At 42.1% G+C, this 18871-nt stretch overlaps 1 protein-coding gene across 2 annotated transcripts in view; it reads left to right on the top strand.

The window, feature by feature from the left end:
- Positions 1-5431, top strand: part of INTS6 (integrator complex subunit 6) — a 34867-nt gene extending 29436 nt beyond the window's left edge. For both annotated transcript variants that reach the window (XM_063428824.1, XM_063428817.1), the window contains 7 exons: positions 397-612; positions 696-822; positions 996-1138; positions 2866-3094; positions 3595-3957; positions 4042-4135; positions 4706-5431. In XM_063428824.1, the coding sequence (XP_063284894.1) occupies positions 397-612; positions 696-822; positions 996-1138; positions 2866-3094; positions 3595-3957; positions 4042-4135; positions 4706-4796 (1263 nt within the window). In that variant the 3' untranslated portion in view covers positions 4797-5431. The remainder of the gene's footprint in view (positions 1-396; positions 613-695; positions 823-995; positions 1139-2865; positions 3095-3594; positions 3958-4041; positions 4136-4705) is intronic.
- Positions 5432-18871: the final 13440 nt, after the last annotated feature.

The following is an 18871-nucleotide window of genomic DNA, read 5'->3' as shown; positions in this document are numbered from 1 at the left end:
TAAATGTATTACCTGCTATAATAAAAGTAGTCAACTTTTTTCTTTTAATTTATTTTGTGAGTTTTATATACCCTTGAACACTAAATCCAGGGTTGTTTGAAATGGCAAGTCTTATTTATAGATTTCACTCTTCAGTGTTATGTCAAACATATTTATTTTCACCTTGGTAGTATAAAGTAATTTGGCTTGTACCAGCTAATTCTCTTTTACAGCTGTTCTTGCGTTGAATATTCTTTTACCTACCTCTTCCTTTGCCATCTGCACTAATCTGTACAGCTTTGGGTAAATTTAGGGGTGGGGGGAAATCGGCCTATAGCTTTGATGTTTTTGTAGAGCTGAGGATTTTCTAAAATAAATAAATATATCATTTCACCTCTTTGCAACTTTCCTTTATAGGCCAAAGCAGAGTGTGATAGAGTAATAAGCTTAATTGGTAGAAAATTCCCTCAAGAGACTGGTATCAAAGTAAAAAGTGGCTCACATGCTCTTTCATTGGCTGATCGTAAAGATTTCAAACAACTTCTACAAGAAATCACGGGAGAAATACCCCAAAGACAGTTTGATCTCACTGTGAAGGAGTTTGCTGGATTCCAGATAGCCCTGTTGAATAAGGTGAGTGTGATTATCAATGCAGAAGTGTGTTTAAACTCTACTTTTTCTATGGAAAAAAATATTTTTTTCCCATTACTGTGCAGGATTTGAAACCACAAACATTTCGGAACGCATTTGACATCCCGAGAACAAATCTCCTAGATCATCTAACCAGGATGAGGGCAAATCTGATAAAGTCTACGCGCAGATTTTTCAGAGGACAAGATGAGGGTGAGGGTACCAAAATTTTTAGAAGTATGAGGAAAATTGTTTGAAAAGGTCCCTCTAATGCTTGGCAGGCATGCTTCTGCTTCTGGAGGCCCACATGTCATTCACGCTGCATACAAGAAGTCTAGCCACTACCAGTTGTTAACTACTTGGTTTGGCCAATTTTTGTTCTTCAGATCAATTGCACAGTATTCCTATTGTTCAGATGGGAAACTACCAGGAATATCTACGAGCCGTCCCTTCACCTCTCCGTGAGCTAGATTCAGATCAGCCAAGAAGACTGCACACATTTGGAAATCCATTTAAATTGGACAAAAAGGTAAAATCCTTTCCTAATCTTTAAAAAGCTGTTTATAGAATACTTTTAAAAACTGTTAAATATATGAGTATCTGTGATTCATTTTTGTTTTTTTCTTTAAAAAAAAAAAAAAAAAAAAATTGCCTTTAGGTCAAAACAGCTTCTGTTGCTTCTTTAATACAAACATTAGATTTTGGATCGGCCCTATTACCTACTTTTCTGTTTTTATTCCCAATTTGCTCTTAAGATGCTTAGTTTTCCCGAAGGGATTGGTGTAGTTTGTGTGTATTCTTTTTGACTGCGGGAAAAAGTTACAAAATATCAGGAAGTATTACTTTACTGAGAGGGTAGTGGATGCATGGAATAAACTTCCAGCTGAAGCGGTAGAGGTTAACAAAGTAAAGGAGTTTAAGCATGCAGGGAATAGGCATAAGGGTAGCCCAACTACAAGATAAGGCCAGGGACCAATGAAAGTAATTAGAAAATTGGGCAGACTAGATGGGCCAAATGGTTCTTATCTGCCGTCACATTCTATGTTGCTATGACACTTGTACAATGCTTCAACGTGCTAAAGGGGCAAACGTTCCCTGCATCAGCAAATGTTTCACATGATTGCTTTCAGATTAATTTCTGAATTGCATCTTTGCAGACACTCACTGTATTGACTGGTCCCCACTGTTGATTACATGTGAAAACAAGGTGTGTCACTGCAGATTACTGTTGCCAATGAAAGCAACCTGCATGCTTCATGTTTAAAGGACCACTTCAGCTCAATTAAGTGGTCTGGGTGCAAGGTCCCTCTAGTTTTAACCCTGCAGCTGAAAATATAGCAGTTTCATAGAAACTGTTATGTTTCACTGAGGGTTAATCCAGCCTCTAGTGGCGGTCTCACTGACAGCCGCTAGAGGCACTTCTGCAATTCTCACTGTGAAAATCAGTGAGAAGACACTGGATGTCCATAGGAAAGCATTGAGTAATGCTTTCCTATGGGCAGTTTGAATGCGGCGCATGCGCATTCGGAGCTGATGTCGGCAGAGGGTGGAGAGTTCCCTGGCGCTGGAGAAAGGTAATTTGCTGAAGGGGATTTTAACACCTTCAGCCCAGCTGGAGGGGGGGGGGGGGCTAATGACTCTATAGTGCCAGGAAAACAAGTTTGTTTTCCTGGCACTATAGTAGTCCTTTAAGTATTTGGCTGCTGATTTCATGGCAATTTATGTTTAGTAGCTTGGAGGCACAAATTGAATATTTATACCAGGGCACGTGAATGGATGTTTAGTCCTGGCAAATAGAAATTCACCCTTGGTGAGCCTTGTATGACTTGCAGTGGCAAGAAACTTTAATGGCCAGGCTAGTAGTATAAAACTTTAAATATTAAGCCCTGTTTATACTACATAAATAGCAAATGTGCTATGGAGTATCACATTATTTGTGCAGCTTATTTATGTTGAGGATTTTTTACATTCTTATTAACCCCCTTTTATACAAGCATTGTGCATGTTATTAATGTTTGACTCCTTGCTGTTTGTCCTTAGCTTGATCTAGATATACATACAGACGAACACACTTTTTTTGTCCTTATTGTTTTTATTCTGCATCTGTTGCCATTTACTTTTGTTTACATATTATTTTTATTAATGCTATCTTATTCTAAGAGAAGCAAACATTTTAAAATCTTTAATACTTTTTAAAGTGTTTTTTTTCAGCATTGGTAGTCAGGATAATGTTAACAGGTTGCATATTTCTTCCAGGGGATGATGATTGATGAAGCAGATGAATTTGTCTCAGGACATCAGAATAAGTATAAGCGCCCCGGGGAGCCATACCAGCATGGAGTGCCAAAAAGGAAGCGCAGCATGTCGCCCTTGTTGCAAGGTCGACCACAGACTCCACCTGTAATAAATAACCACATAGGGGGAAAGGGGCCTCCTCCTACAGTAACACTACCAGTCCAAACAAAACCTGTGCCAGTACACAAATGTATGTATTTCTAAAGTTCACATATTTACTGTATTAACTACTCTCATACTCTGTTCATTGTGTGGTGCTTTTTTATTTCTATTTTGTTTAAGCAACATCCCATCTGGACTAACTTAAATCAGTGGTTTTAACCTCTTTTTGGCAAGGATTGAAATTACAGTGGCATCAAATTCCTCACATACAGTATTATGTATACTAGGCAAACCTCTGTAGAACACTTTCAGTTGTAAATCCGTTCTTGAACGTGTACCTGTTAACAAGAATACATTGGCTTGGTCACCCAAAGTTTGAGAATCAATGCTTTCAATGGAAAATTTTAAAGCAAAAGAGAAAAGTGCACCAACCTATAGTATTTAAGGGCATAATGTTTTACAGACAGTGTCTGTACCATGGAGTATAAATTATTTGTTGTAATTAGAATCCTGTAATGTTCATGTTGTAATCATTTGGAAAAAGAAATGCAATGCTTGATAAGGATGTGTCTCTTCTCTTGATTGCAGATGATGATCAGCGCACTGATCTAGCAAATGATGCTAAAGTAAATCATGTTGAGGAACAAAGTCCTATAGACTCATTGCCTGACAAATGTGAGCCATTTGAAAACTTTTCACCAATTTCTGTGAGCAGTTTGGGTGCAAATGCTGATAGTGCCGAAGATCGAGATGTAGGGTTTGGACTCATTGGGACGGATCATGGCTTCCTTGCAAATACTACAGATTCTGAAGATGTTGAGAACAATTTGGAGAATAATTTGTCCCTATTTACAAACCATACGGAGCAGCTGGATCCATTCCAGAGTTGGGAGGAGGTCAACACAGAGTTAAAAACACAAATTCTAAAAGAAATCAGAAAACCAGGACGAAGTATGTATACAATGTACTAGGAAAATCCTTGACTTATTAAACTGTTTATTAAATAAATCACATTATGTAACTTTTGTTTCTTAGAATATGAAACGATCTTCTCTTTGCTAAAAGGAGTTCAAGGCAATTTACAAACCAGACTACTGTTCCTACAGAAAGTCATCAAAGAGGCTTCAAGGTATGTGTGGATTTCTAATAATATAAGAGGTTATGCCACAACTATCATGGCGCCCAACTTGACGAGCAATTAAGCATGTAGACCTAGCGTTTCAGACATCAAACTGCATTTCTGCTGATGCTTTTGGCAATGGACACGGTCTTAAAGATTGCTTATGCAGATGAAATTATGACAAATTAAATAACACTGTTGACAGGTAAAGAGATGATGGGGAAGGGGGAGCTGCTCAAATGACCTTAAAAGGTAGGAGATGTAGTCTACACTGACTGTCCCACCCAGAAATCCTATAAATGTGAAACCAATTTTGCTAGCAAAATGTAAAGTTAAAATGTGGGCTCTCATGTTAAAGTATTTTGTACATTGTCCTTTACTTTTTCTTTTTCTTTTCATTTTTTATGTGTGTGTGTGTGTGTGTGTGTGTGTGTGTATATATATATATATATATATATATATATATATATATATATATTATATTTTTTTAGTAATCTAGGTTAAGAGTCCATTGAGTTTAACTTTTAAACACATCTTTTCTAATTTGGAACAAGTAAAGTATTACTGATGTTTTCACAGGTTTAAAAAGCGAATGTTGATGGATCAGTTACAAGAGTTTTTGGAAGAAATTAACAGAAGATCGAATCATTTGAACCATTTGAGCTGTTGAACTATTCAGAGAACCACTACAATTGAGTGGGGTGGCCTGTTCACCTCACATTCATTCTGAAATCATTTGGAACTGAAGGATATGAGGCATCACCAGGGCAGAGAATCATGCTCGTCCTCTTAATGTGCTTCCAGATTTTTTTTTTTTTTATTTAAATTTTTTTTTTTTACACCAGAAAGTGACAAATGATGCCATTAAAAAGAGTGCCAAGGGAGCAATACATTTCTTGCCCCTCTAGCACCCAACGAATTTGTAGAATGATGGAAAGTAAAAAAAAAAATACTCAGTGGTCATTGGCAAATGTGTCTATCTCAGGTTCTACAGTGTATTTTATTAGCCTCCCAAACGCATCTACAATAAGAGTTGCCAAAAAAGAAACTTAAGAACTCTTTTAGAGATACTTATATGATGCAGCATGAAGTTATATGAACAAGAAACATTTTCGTTACATATGAGCTGCAGTTACATATCTTGACATGTAGGTAGTTCTATTTATGTAATTACAACTTGACTAGGAAGAAGCACATGTCATACGGTAATATTTTGTACATAGTTATTTTGAATATACTATTGTAAATTGTACAGACGTATTTTGAAAACTATTTAAACAGAAGCACTTTTGTTATTTGAACAATAAAAAAAGCTATTTTAGGTTTTGTCAAGATGTATTATTTGCCATTTTGATAGGTGTCAAAATATATGCACTTTGCCTATGTGGGTTCTCAATAACTTGTGGTTGTTTATCGACAAGCGATCCAATTTTGAGCTCTATTGGATAATCAAACGCCTTATCATTTTAAAAGGGCATTCTAATACACAATTTACTATCTTACTATCACTGGTTTGTATATATACCTCCAATTAAAAACATGTGCACATTTAGTTATGCAGGTTTTTTTTCATTGGAGATATATGTAAAAACGGCTTACAAAAGCTGCAGATCTGTTGCCTGCAGTTTTATCAAGCCCCTCCCCTTTACAAAAGTACAAAATGTATTGAAATATCTGCTTTATGTGAAATGATGAATAAAAAGGATACAATTTATCCTTTAGTACTTTAGATGCTTGGAGCATTCCATTAATGTAGTAATTTTGGTGTGTAGATGCTCCATTTTTTTTTTTTTAAATAAATTCTTTATTTTTTTCACTCAGCAGGTGATATAGAGAAAACATTACAATACAGTACAATATGTGGGCTATTGCCCATAGTGTGTGTGTGTGTGTGTGTCTCTGTCCTACTTAAGGGACACCCCTTACCTGGCTACATATCGTTCGAGGTCAGCGCTGCATCATTTCCACTTCCGGGTCATCCAGACGCCATTTTACCTGATTACTCCATGAGGTTTTTTAAGCAGAGCTGTGTCAGGAATCCAGCCACAGGCTTTTCCGGCCTACCACCTTCTTTCTTCAATCCATCGCCGTGGATGGTGTCCAAGTGACTCACAAACTGTAAGTCAACCTACCCGTTATGCCAGGCATCAGTCCCACGGCACCATGCACGGGTCAGGTCCTCACTTTACGGCTGCATTTTGTCTAAGTCTGTTCTAAAACCATTGCATGTTCATGCATATCATTCGTTTAAACCCCCTACCGGTCTTTGGGTGTACTACAGGCTTCTTAGACATGATCGCATTTCATGTACAAACCAACGAACCACTGCTTTTTCGCCTACACACTCAGGGCCGGATTAACATAGGGGCTGATGGAGCTGCAGCTCCAGGCCCAGGCCCATGGAATAGGCCCATTTAAAAAAAAAAAAAAAAAAATTTTTTTTTTTTTACAATTTTTTTTTTTTTTTTTTACACACTACTCTTAGGTTTGCCACCTGACTGGTATTTTACTGGCACAGCCGGTATTTTAGGCTGCCTGGCCGTGCTGGTATTGCAGTAATACCGGCAATATAAATGCAGGTATTTTTCTCAGAATAAATGGAGATTACTCTGCAATACCAGCACCAGCCAGTAGGGGTCACTGTGTGTGGAGAGATGCAGGGATAGGAAGTTACAGCATATCCCTGCCTCTCTCTACTACTCACTGATCCGTGGGGGAGCAGCAACACAGCACAGAGTCCAGACAGCAGCTCTACAGCTCAGATAAGTGAGGGATGGGGGGGGGGGGGGGGCAGCAGGGACACATGGGGACACTGAGACACTAGGGGACACATGGGGACACTGAGACACTAGGGGACACAGACACTAGGGGACACTGAGACACTAGGACACATGGGGACACAGACACTGGGAGACCTGGGAACTCTGAGACACTAGGGGACACTGAGACACTAGGACACATGGGGACACTGAGACACTAGAGGACACAGACACTAGGGGACACATGGGGACACAGACACTAGGGGACACTGAGACACTAGGACACATGGGGACACAGACACTGGGAGACCTGGGAACACTGAGACACTTGGGGACACTGGAAAACATGGGGACACTGGGACACATGGGGATGCTGAGACACATGGGGATGCTGTGAGACATAGGAACATTGGGAGACACTGAGACATTGGGACACGGAGACACTATGTCCCCATGTCTCCCAGTGTCCCCATCTCCCCCAGCCAGTGTCCCTAGTGTCCACAAGTCTCCCAGTGTCTGTGTCCCATGTCTCTCAGTGTGCCTAGTGTCCCCATGTGTCCCAGTGTCCCTATATGTCCCAGTGTCTCCATGTCTATGTCCACAACTGCCCCCATGTCTCCCAGTGTCCCCAAGTGTTGGTCTCCCAGCCAGTGTCCCCTAGTCTTCCAGTGTCTCTGTGTTCCCATATCTCTGTGTCCCCAGTGTCCCCAAATGTTTCAGTGTCCCCATGCCTCCCAGTGTCTGTGTTCCTAGTGTCTCAATGTGCCTAGTGTCCCCATGTCTCCCAGTGTCCCCATGTCTATGTCCTCAACTTTCCCCATGTCTCTCAGTGTCCCCAAGTGTCTGTCTCCCAGCCAGTGTCCCCTAGTCTCCCAGTGTCTGTGTTCCCATGTCTCTGTATCCCTAGTGTCTTAGTGTCCTCAAATGTTTCCGTGTCCCTATGTCTCCCAGTGTCTGTGTCCCTAGTGTCTCAGTGTCCCCATTTCTCCCAGTTTCCCTAAATGTCTCCGTGTCCCCATGTCTCTCAGTGTCCCCATGTCTCACTGTGTCCCCAGTATCCTAGTGACATGGGGACACACTGAGACATTAGGACACTGGGAGAAATGGGGAAACTGAGACACTGGGAGACTAGGGGACTGGGCGATATGGGGACACTGACACTGTGATACATAGGGACACTGAGACACTGGGTGACTTGCGAGACTGAGACACTGGGAGACACTGGGAGAAATCCATCTATACAGCAGAATAAAACTGTGAGTAGTTTGTTGGTGATTTTACAGAATTTTCTCTGATGTCACTCCTTGTGATTTACATCATGTGATGTCATGCATAACTAATTAATTATACAAATGATTAAGGCTGGTATTTTTTTCCAAGAAAGGTGGCAACCTTAACTACTCTTTACATACTCTTGCTTAAAGGAGCACTATAGGGTCAGGAACACAATCATGCATTTCTGACCCTATTATGTTAAAACCACCACCCTGGCCCCTCCTTGCCTCCCTAAATATAGTAAAATCTTACTTGTATTCAAGTCTGCAGCTGCTTGCTCTGCCTCTGAACTGACTGTCTGCTGACATCATCAGAAGTGGATTGGCTGAGACTGTCAACTAGGCAGATCAGGGGCAGAGCCAGCACAAGTCCAACATAGCCCTGGTCAATCAGCATCTCCTCATAAAGATAAATTGAATCAATGCATCTCTGTGAGGAAAGTTCAGTGTCTGCATGCAGAGGGTGGAGACACTGAATGGCAGTGCTGCACACTAGGCGGTACTGCCCCAGGAAGCACCTCTAGCAGCCATCTAAGGACCAGCCAAAGGAGTTATTTTCTCTGAAAAGACAGTGTTTACTGCAAAAAGCCTGAATGGAATGATTCTACTTACCAGAACAAATACAATAAGCTGTAGTTGTTCTGGTGACTATAGTGTCCCTTTAAGTTTGGAAGCTTAAGAGGTATGTATGGCAACACACTTGTGTGGACTGGCTGACAATAAAATTAGTTTAGGTAATGCAGACGTTGGTCTCTCTAACACTGTGGCATGTTCGCTTTCTTCTATACTCACTACATACACCTTTTCTCTGTCTCAGCCTATATACCAGGAACTTCTGCCTGCTAGTAAGAAGGTAAGGAGACGAGTGGACCAGCGAGTGCTAGGGTACAGTCCTCAGAAAGCATGGAGTGAGTGCATCATTAGACGCATTTATGTCAAGCTCAGGGTGCTGCCTGCATAGTATGCCCTTAGTTGGCAGCCTGCAGGATTGGCAGGCAGCCTGACATGCATTCATGCCAGGCTGACATTCCAATTCTTTGGACAAACATGCCCCGTTTTTGGGCATGTTCACCCCCTTTTGGCAGGTCTGGTCACGTGATTTGCGCCAGTGACACACCCTTTTACCCTGTCCATTGACTTCCTGCTTCACTGGACACTGCTGTTAGGGGGTATGGATTTACTTGAAAGATGAAAGCATAAATTAGAGAGAGATTAGCACTCTAATGTATGTGTTTTCGTATAGCTGTATCCTTTGAGTTTCCCTCCAACAACATCTCCATCAGATACATGACACTTGGGAGGTATGACTGTTTTAGTGTTTTTGGTCGATAAGATTCCGTAATTAGGCCCATCATAATTGTCAGCACCAGGCCCACTGTGCTCTTAATCCGGCCCTGTACACACTGACCCCTACCGGTCATTCGGTGTGCTACAGGCTTCTCAGACATTATTGCATTTCATGTACAAACCATCGAACCACTGCATTTTCGCCTACACACTGACCCCTACCGGTCATTCAGTGTACTACAGGCTTCTCAGACATTATTGCATTTCATGTAAAAACCAACCTTGCTTCATTTAAACGATTGTCATTTCGGTTTGTGTTTTCTGGTCGGCACTTATTCATAGTATATTCTATGCACGATTGCTGTTCGCATTAAAATGCATACGGTTAAGCTATTCATGCTAACTTCTGTTTCCCTTCATACTAAGATTCGGTTATTCTGCTATGTATTCACATAGATCTTTTTCGTGAGTTACATTTCATCATTTCATGTATTTACATTTGGTTAAAAAGTTGCTTAGTTAAATAGACAGACCATTTTCATGCTATTTTTAAGGTATCACTTATTACATCAGGGTATGAAACCAGCTAACATTTCTGTATAGACATTGGACTCCCACGCTTACTGGAGTTTTTTTTTTTTTTATAATTATCCATTTCATTACAATTAAATCAGCCTACGTTACAGGCCTCATTTCTTTGTTGTTAACCATGACACAAGGATTTAATTCCTTTTCATGCATACTCGGGTTGAATCACACGTACTGATCCAACCAATCATACGTTTCCTGCACAGTAATCGGTTAAACTTTCAAATACTTATTTTACACGATCTTGGGTTGTCTATTTTGTTTCAGTTTGCTTATTATATATATATATGGTTTTAATAATTATTATTTTATTTTACAATGCAGATATTGCATGTATATTACTGTTATGGTTAGCCTACATTACGGCTCCTTTTTTCTGTCATGCTCGTACGACATACCACGAGTTCAAGGACACGGTCCTATTTTCAAAGAGTATAATGGAGATATGATGTTATTACAACCATGTACATTACGATTACATGGCACTAACTATTCAGGCCATTTCTTATCATACGATATACCACGAGTATATAAGAACACGGTCCTACCTTCCACAGAGGGTTTCGGGCTGAATCACACGCATTGGTTCAACCACTCATACGTCACGTTACAACATTTTCTGCATAGATTGTCATTTCACATAATTTCACATGGCATTTACAAACTCAGGCCTTTTCTTGACACACTCAGACGACGTAACACGAGTATTCAAGAACACGGCATATACGTCTCACAAGACTTTCGGTTTTTGAATCACACGTTCTGGTTCATACATTCATACGTCACTTTACAACAACATTTATGATTCTGCATATTGTCACTTCACATTAAAAAGTCCCTTGCATTCCCAGATCAGTTTAGTGACATGCATATCATCTGATCACCTTCCATATATACACATTACACGGCCAATCCCCTGCTGCCAGGTATCGTACTCAGCGTAACGCTTGTCACTAAGCATGGGCAGTCATGTCACTATCATACTCATAGATTTTACACCTCCCACACATACTGCTAGAAGTCCTAATCACAGCCTATACAGATTACACAGGTCTCACAGGATCCATTCTCACTCTATCCCTTTTTAGGTTTATCCAGGTTTTCATACCTGTCGAATCTCAAAACTTCATACATACTACCAGGTACGTAAGCCTGCTCACGTTGTAGTTCACATACGTTTCATTCTTCTAGGCCAGGGGTAGGCAACCTTCGGCTCTACAGATGTTGTGGACTACATCTCCCTTGATGCTTTGCCAGCAATATGGCTGTAAAAGCATTATGGGAGATGTAGTCCAAAACATCTGTAGAGCCGAAGGTTGCCTACCCCTGTTCTAGGCCATAGAGTACTGGCAAGTTAGGGGTATAGGCCCAAATAGGTACCTCCCTTCTTGGCATTTCTGCCTATCGTTTAGTGGTCCGCGAGGCCAACACCCCGCCTCAACGTTTCGGAGGCAAATGCCATCGGGCCACACGTGAGTTAGCCGCCTCGCAATATTATAGAGAGGGCCTCACCTGTCACTCCCTCCCCCTGTTTTCTTTTACTATCACCGAGAGGCCTACGATTCCTGCCACTACGACGGGTGGCCTCAATAACCCCTCGCGCCAACTCATAGACAGAGCCTCTCATAGCCACTTGGCAACTAGCAGGGCCTCACCTGTCACAAAACAAGATTAATTTTTCGCCTTTCAGGCCTAGTTAGCCTGCCAGTATCACCCCTGGGGAATCTGTCACTACACCCCTTACCATGGCTGGGTCGGCCGCTGCGACCCCTCCAGCACTGGTTGAGTTGCAATCACTTTCTCCAGCCATCTGTTTCAGGGCACATGCTAAATCTGTGTCCAAATAAAATTTATCCCAAAACTATACTTAACATCAATAAACATTTCTGTACTTACGACATTACTGCCACATCATCCATCTAGACATTTGGTGGAATTCATTATCTCGGGTCTATCAGAAGGATTCACACAGGCCTCATACACATGCCTTCCGGAATCCTGGAATGTCCTAATTTACAATCCGCTCAACAGAGTGGCAGAGGACTTCCTATGGGGGCCCTTCCAGTCCCCTCCATTCACCACATGGCAGACAAACCCCATCGGTATTGTCATGGGGAAATCTTCTCACAAACAGAGACTTATCATTGATCTATCAACACCTCACACCTCTGCCACTCCTAGTCTGAACTCCCTCATACCCTCTGAGGAATTTTCACTGCAATATTCCACCATAGATCACGCCATTACGGCTATCATGCAGACAGGGGCAGGAGCATGGCTCAGCAAGACTGATATCACAATGCTTTCAAGTTACTGCCTATCCACCCTACACTGTGTCACCTGCATGGTATCAAGTGGGCAGGGAACTACTATTTTGCTCACGTTTAACATTTAGGTTCCAAAGTAGTCCGGCCATTTTTGACGTATTCGCCAAAACCCTATGCTGGTTTTATTAAATATAGCCAGATGCCCTACAGTTATACATTATCTGGATGATTTCTTACTGGTCGAGGAGAATATTTCCCCTCCCAGTAGCCTAAAAGAAACCATCAGTCTATTCGAACAGGTGGGTGTCCCAGTCTCCTCCACCAAGACTGATGGACCAGATACCTTCATCACATTCCTGGGTATCATACTAGACTCAGCCACCATGCAAGCTAGCCTGCCACGCCCAAGGTAGAAAACATTCTGATTAACATAATCTCTACATACAACTCTGTACTCGCAACCGCAAGAATTACAGTCTCTGCTTGGGTCACTGAATTTTGCCATTCGCATCATACCTCAAGGCCGGGATTTCATCTCACAACTCCTTTACATGTTTCCCACATTTAGACATGATGGACACAGGTCACCCCTGGATACCCAAGCCACGGCAGGCGTAATTATGTGGAGAAAATTTTTAACCACCTTGAATGGTAAAAGCATGTTCCTTCCAAAATTGTCTGACTCCTCACCTACCATTTGGTCAGACGCGGCGTCTACCACAGGTTTTGCAGCAATTTTTCAGCTCTGTTTGAGATATATCCCATCGTGACGGTTGCCGTGGCATGGGTGCATTTATGGGCAGGTTCGTCTGTACGTTGCTACTCAGACAACCAAGTAACTTGTCACATTATAAACAAGGCCGATCCAAATCACTGACTATTATGAGATTCTTGAGGAAACTCACTTGGCTGGCTGCATGTCATAATTTTCTCTTGTTTTGTATTCATGTTCCAGGTGTATGTAACACTGCTGCTGACAATTTGTCTCGCTTTAATTTCCAGGCTTTTTGTCAAATACTCCCGTCAGCCGCACTCACAGCCACGAACACCCCACTATTCCACCATCTAGTAATGGACTAGATGCTATTATGCAACATAGCAGAACATTGTCCCAATTAGCACTGTCTACTAATACCCGGGAAACTTACGATAGAGCTTTCATTTGATTTAAAGATTCCTTTCTGAACACAACATCTTACAACCTTTCATCGTGACATCCTGGTTGGGTTTTGCTTCTTTTTGCCACCTCAAACTATCATACAACACAATCAAACCATATCTGACAGGCATCCAACATCACATGCTAACTTTACAACCAGACAAATCAAGTGTCCTCCTACCAATTAAGAACATCCTTAGGGGTATTCAGAGATCCGAACCCCCACGTACGGCCCAGAGGCTACCCATAGATTTCCATATTTTTAAAGACTTATACAATTCACTAGATTTAAACCCTTTGCCAACAACACAAACCTCATCGTTAAAACCGCCATATACGTAGCCTTGTTTATGGTTTCTTGAGCCCAAGAGAATTTACTGCCATCAGCACAACACAGTCCACTCACATCCTACTTCATTCACACTTAACAAAACACATGGACTATTATATCTTGACTCTGCCTCACTCCAAAACCAGTCAACATGCACTTTCAGTAGAGGTGTTAAGTACTATCCTACTCACAACAGGTGGAGCCCCGTCAAACTACTGGACTCATATACCCAGCATAACAACGAACCACCATCTCAACCACTTTCAGTCTACAAGGTTCGGTACTCACTACCACCACCTTTATGACACACGTCAGGTCTTTACTTACACAGCTGGGCCTCAAATCAGCTAACTATTCGGGCCACTCCTTCCGCATAGGAGCGGCCTCCACAGCATCAAGTGCAAACATTCCAGTTCATTTTATCAAGTCACTAGGGCGCTGGAAATCATCGGCTTACTCTAGATACATACCTAACCCGGTACAAGAAGTAAGAAATGCCTTTCAAGACATGTCTGGTTAAAGTATGTATATTGCTGGTATGTAATAATTTGATTTTCTACTTTTGCCCTCTTTATTTACAGGCCTACCTCATCGTCGGTTCCGGCACACCACAACCGACTTGCTCTTTTAATACCATCCTACACTTATCAGTGTTTGTATCTTCTGTACTATCATGAGCCCTTAACACAAGTATTAAGGCCTTTTGGCCTGTAATTGTGGGAGGGGCATATGACACACCTCTTCCCTACTTAAGGGACACCCCTTACCTGGCTACATATCGTTCGAGGTCAGCGCTGCATCACCCTCCCACCCACTCCTCATTATTAACTCCTTTTCTCTTTACATTTCTTCTTGGTGGGCCCTCTTTATTTACAGGCCTACCTCATCGTCGGTTCCGGCACACCACAACCGACTTGCTCTTTTAATACCATCCTACACTTATCAGTGTTTGTTTGTATCTTCTGTACTATCATGAGCCCTTAACACAAATATATATATATGAACAAGAGCATTATCACTGGGTTAGACGCATTGTCCTGCTGAGTAGGTTTGTTTTTAAAAGGTAGCATGTCGGTTAACAAAATATTTAAACAATATAAGTAAGACCCCCTTGGCACCTATGTGTGGTTTAGTTAAGAAATGGTCCGCGGGTTGAGGTGCCCCAGGGATCATGGGAGGCCCCCCTCTGAGGTTTCACGGGAGCCGATTCACTGATCTATCTTGGTGAGGGGCGGGGGGGTTCTTGCGCCAATGTTATCGTGGACGCATTTAGCTCACGGTAGCATTCTTTGCCGGCCTTTCTGCAACTGTTTCTAATGGTTACTTAAATGGGGTGGTACTTTGGCCCTCTCTAGCTTGGTTGGGAACTGGTGATCACTCCGTAAAGGGCTATAAACCAACGTCAACAAAGGAAAATAAGAGATAATTATGAGAGCAATTATTAAACATTGACATAGTGTCCAGCAAGCAAAATAACGAGTTTAGACATGGTATGCATAGTCACTGAGTGTGTCGGCGGGGTCTGTGGCATTCTGTAGATCAGAGTCTCTTCCTGCCTATGTTTCTCCCTCAAGTTGTGCCGCCCGTTGGGTTGGCACGCCGGGATGTTCTGGGCACAAACTCCTTAACTGTTCTGGGGTCCAATCTGGCCAGAGCGGTCGCAGTGTCCGCTTGCGGTGATGTCAGGCCCAGCTGTGTTAGGCGAGAGTCCAGTTCCTGTAGGCTTCTTGCCCGGTATGTGGTCCCTTGAAAGGTGAATGTCACTAGCCTTGGTGTACCCCAGCGGGGTACTGGATGTCTTGCAATCTGAGGTGTTGCATGCTCGGTTGTAGCCCTTTGCGCCAGCTGAGTGTGCTCCTAGTTAGATCCGGGAACAGCTGTAAATGGGAGTCCTCAAACAGTATTGGGGTTTTCCCCCTGCAGGCTGCCAGGACAGTGGCTTTATCTCGGTGGGTTTGAAATCTCACTATGAGATCAGCTGGAGCATTAGAGGGTGCTTTGGCTGTCTTGGGCAGCCGGAACGAACCGTCCAGTTTCACCTGCTTGGGTTGTAGCAGCGTAGCCATGAGGAGCCGCACATAGTGTGGGAGGTCGTCAGTCCCGATGGTGTCAGGAACCCCTCTGATTTTCAGGTTTTTCCTTTGCCTGTTGTCTTCGAAGGCTTCTACTTTGTCTGCTGTGTCTTGTTGCAGTTTGTAGAGGTCTGCTATTCTCTGTTCCAGAGTGGTGAGTCGGCCGCCATGGGCAGTGGCGCTTGTCTCCAAGGTGGTAAGCCGCGTGTTGGCCCTTTCCATAGCCTCTTTGAAGGCAGCTAGATCTTGTCTGAGGTCTGTAAACATTTTTGTTAGGAGGGCTGCAGTGAATGGTTCCCCTGCTGGGGGATGCTTTGTTCGTGTGCACCTTAGATTGGGTTGCCGTTGCATCTTCACCCAGGTCTGGGTAAAAGTCTCCTGAAGAGTCAGAGTACTCGGCTTCCCCCAACGCCATTTTCTCCCATGCGGCCTGTGAATTCCGCAGGAGTTCGCCGATATCGTGGCTGAAAGGGGGCTTGTCGGGCCTCGGTTTTTTGTTCTTCTTGCCCATTATTGTTTCCCCTGCCAAATGGTCGGGTGTGGAGTAGGTAGGTGCCCAATCTCTGCCGGTAGATATGTTAATTTGCTCGATTTAGCCCAGAGCTGTTCACGATGCGTCCGTGCTGGTCAATGGCTAGCTCCGCCTCCTGCATTTTTCTTTTTCAATGTAAAACATTGCTATTTCTAAGAAAATAAGTTTTAAAATTGGCAGATAATTTGCCCCTAGTGGCTGTTGGTCAGCGACAAAAGACACTTTAATAAAATCAGTCTTCTTATTCAACTTCATCGCACACACCATGATCATGCCAAACGTGCAGCGCATCTCATGGAGAAGATTGCCACAGATGCACTGTAGTTTTAGAGAAGCATTTGATTGGAGCAATATGAGTGCTGATAATCTAGAAGCAGAGGAAGAGGAGATTGTCTCAGTATTTGATTGTATATTTCTAACCTTATAATGTTCATTTGCGCTTTAATTGCCACAGTGGAATCAACAGGATTTTCAAAGGTTTTACTTGCCAAACATTACTAAAATCAGGGTTTTTTTTTGTTTTGTTTTTGAGAATTTGACGAAGGATTAAAGTTTACAGTGTTTGTAGTAACCGCTTAGAGGAGGGTGTTCTATAACATATTTAAATCGGAGATTCAATGGGTTATGCATGTGGATAGATTTTCAGCTCTAGTTAACGACACTTCTCCATCCTTAAGCTCTAGGGACCATTGGTTATCTTACTAAAGGTACTCATTGGTGAACTCATCAGCACTCCGATCTGTTACATCTCACCCATTGTTACTGTTTACAGGTTTTATGTAATCACTTTATTATGAATAGTACTGCAGTTCGTGAACGCTTCTTGTAGATGGAATCTAATATATAAGATGTGCAGACGTGTTCACGAAGTGTTGCTTATTGTTAAAACACTGGAACAAGGAAATGTGGTCTTAAACTGATTAGTAGAATTGGGATCACAGCCACAGTTGACCTCCTGGTATTAGCTCTCACTAATCTATCTAGAGCAGTGATTTACAACTATGTACAAAGAGGTTGACTTGGCAGTTTCCTCACTCATGACACATTAGAACCAACACAGGCATTGTATAGTTTGTGCACACCCTCCATCTCCCTGGCCTTTGTTCACTCCTTACACCATCACTTATTGTGCTCCAAACTTTATATAACAATTTCCATCCTTACTTCATTGTCCACTCCCCTAGTCTGCCCATTTTCCAGCATGTTATGGAGCCTTGTTAAATGGCATTACATCCTCCTCAAGCTGATTTCATGAGGTTGGGATCGGAACTTCACGGCAAGAATATTTTGCGGGGATTTTACCAAACTCCCTAAAGTGAAAAATGTATTCATGAAAAGTTTTATTTTATTTCCCATATCACTTATGAGTTAGTCTCGCCTCAGATGTCAGGATAGGAAGTTGATGTGACAAATTTAGAAGAGGAGGTCCAGAAGCCTTTTAAGTAAATCCATAAACAGACCAAGATTTCAATTTAATGCTGCAATGGAAAATGGCCAAGAAAAACCAATTACAGGAATACATGGTTTACTGACTAACCAGGGCAGGATCACATGTAGGAAATGCCCAAGCTATAGAAAAGTGGAATGACAGAGACCAGCAAAAGACTTAAAGGGACACTTGTCACCAGAACTACAGTTTAATTGAGTTTTTCTGGTGCATATAGAATGTCCCTGCAGGCTTTCTAATGTAAACACTGCCTTAAAAAAAAGTGCTGTTTAAATTGCTGCCTAGGGGCACTTCCATCCACAGTCACTCAGACTGCCATTAGTGGTGCTTCTTTAGTGTGCAGCACCCCCCTACATGGAGGTGCTGAATTTTAACCATTTAATGCATCTCACTGAGCAGGTGCTGATTGGCCAGTGCTGCGTTTAACCAGCGCTTTTCTATGAGAAGGCATTGGACTGGCTGAGAGTTAATTCTGATGATCTCAGCCAAGGAGGTGGGCCCAGCAAAAATCTAAGTTTTAACACTATTTAAGGGGGGTGGCCACCTAAATAGTGTTTTAATTCTATAAGGTCAGGAATACACATTTGTATTCTTGACCCTGTAGGCACATAGACCATTTCAGCTCATTAAAATTGGGTGCAGTGGCCCTATTGCCCTTAGTCCTGCAACGAAAAACATTTAAGTTTTTGAGAAACTGCAATGTTGTCATTGCAGCACTAAGACAGACTCCAGGTCGCTTAACTGATGCTAGATGTCCTCATGTTCTGCATGCAATGGGCCTAATGATGGATATAGGCACTGGAATAGAGCAAGACTTTTTTAAATTTATTTTTTTTACCTATATCTATTGGTTTTTGGGAGGTGGGGGTCAGAGGGCCCTATAGTGTTAGGAATACAATTTTGTATTCCGAACACTATAGAATCCATTTAAGAATGTGTTTGTGTTTTTTTTTTTTTTCTTTTTTCCCTAATATTCAAAACCAACTCTCCTTTCAAGGTTTAAATTTGTCATCCTCTGCAGTCGCCTTT

The sequence above is a fragment of the Pelobates fuscus genome, chromosome 1, assembly GCF_036172605.1.
Source record: "Pelobates fuscus isolate aPelFus1 chromosome 1, aPelFus1.pri, whole genome shotgun sequence".
Lineage (NCBI taxonomy): Eukaryota > Metazoa > Chordata > Amphibia > Anura > Pelobatidae > Pelobates > Pelobates fuscus.
The sequence above is the reverse complement of the archived record's forward strand: the minus strand, read 5'-3'. Positions and strand labels throughout refer to the sequence as shown.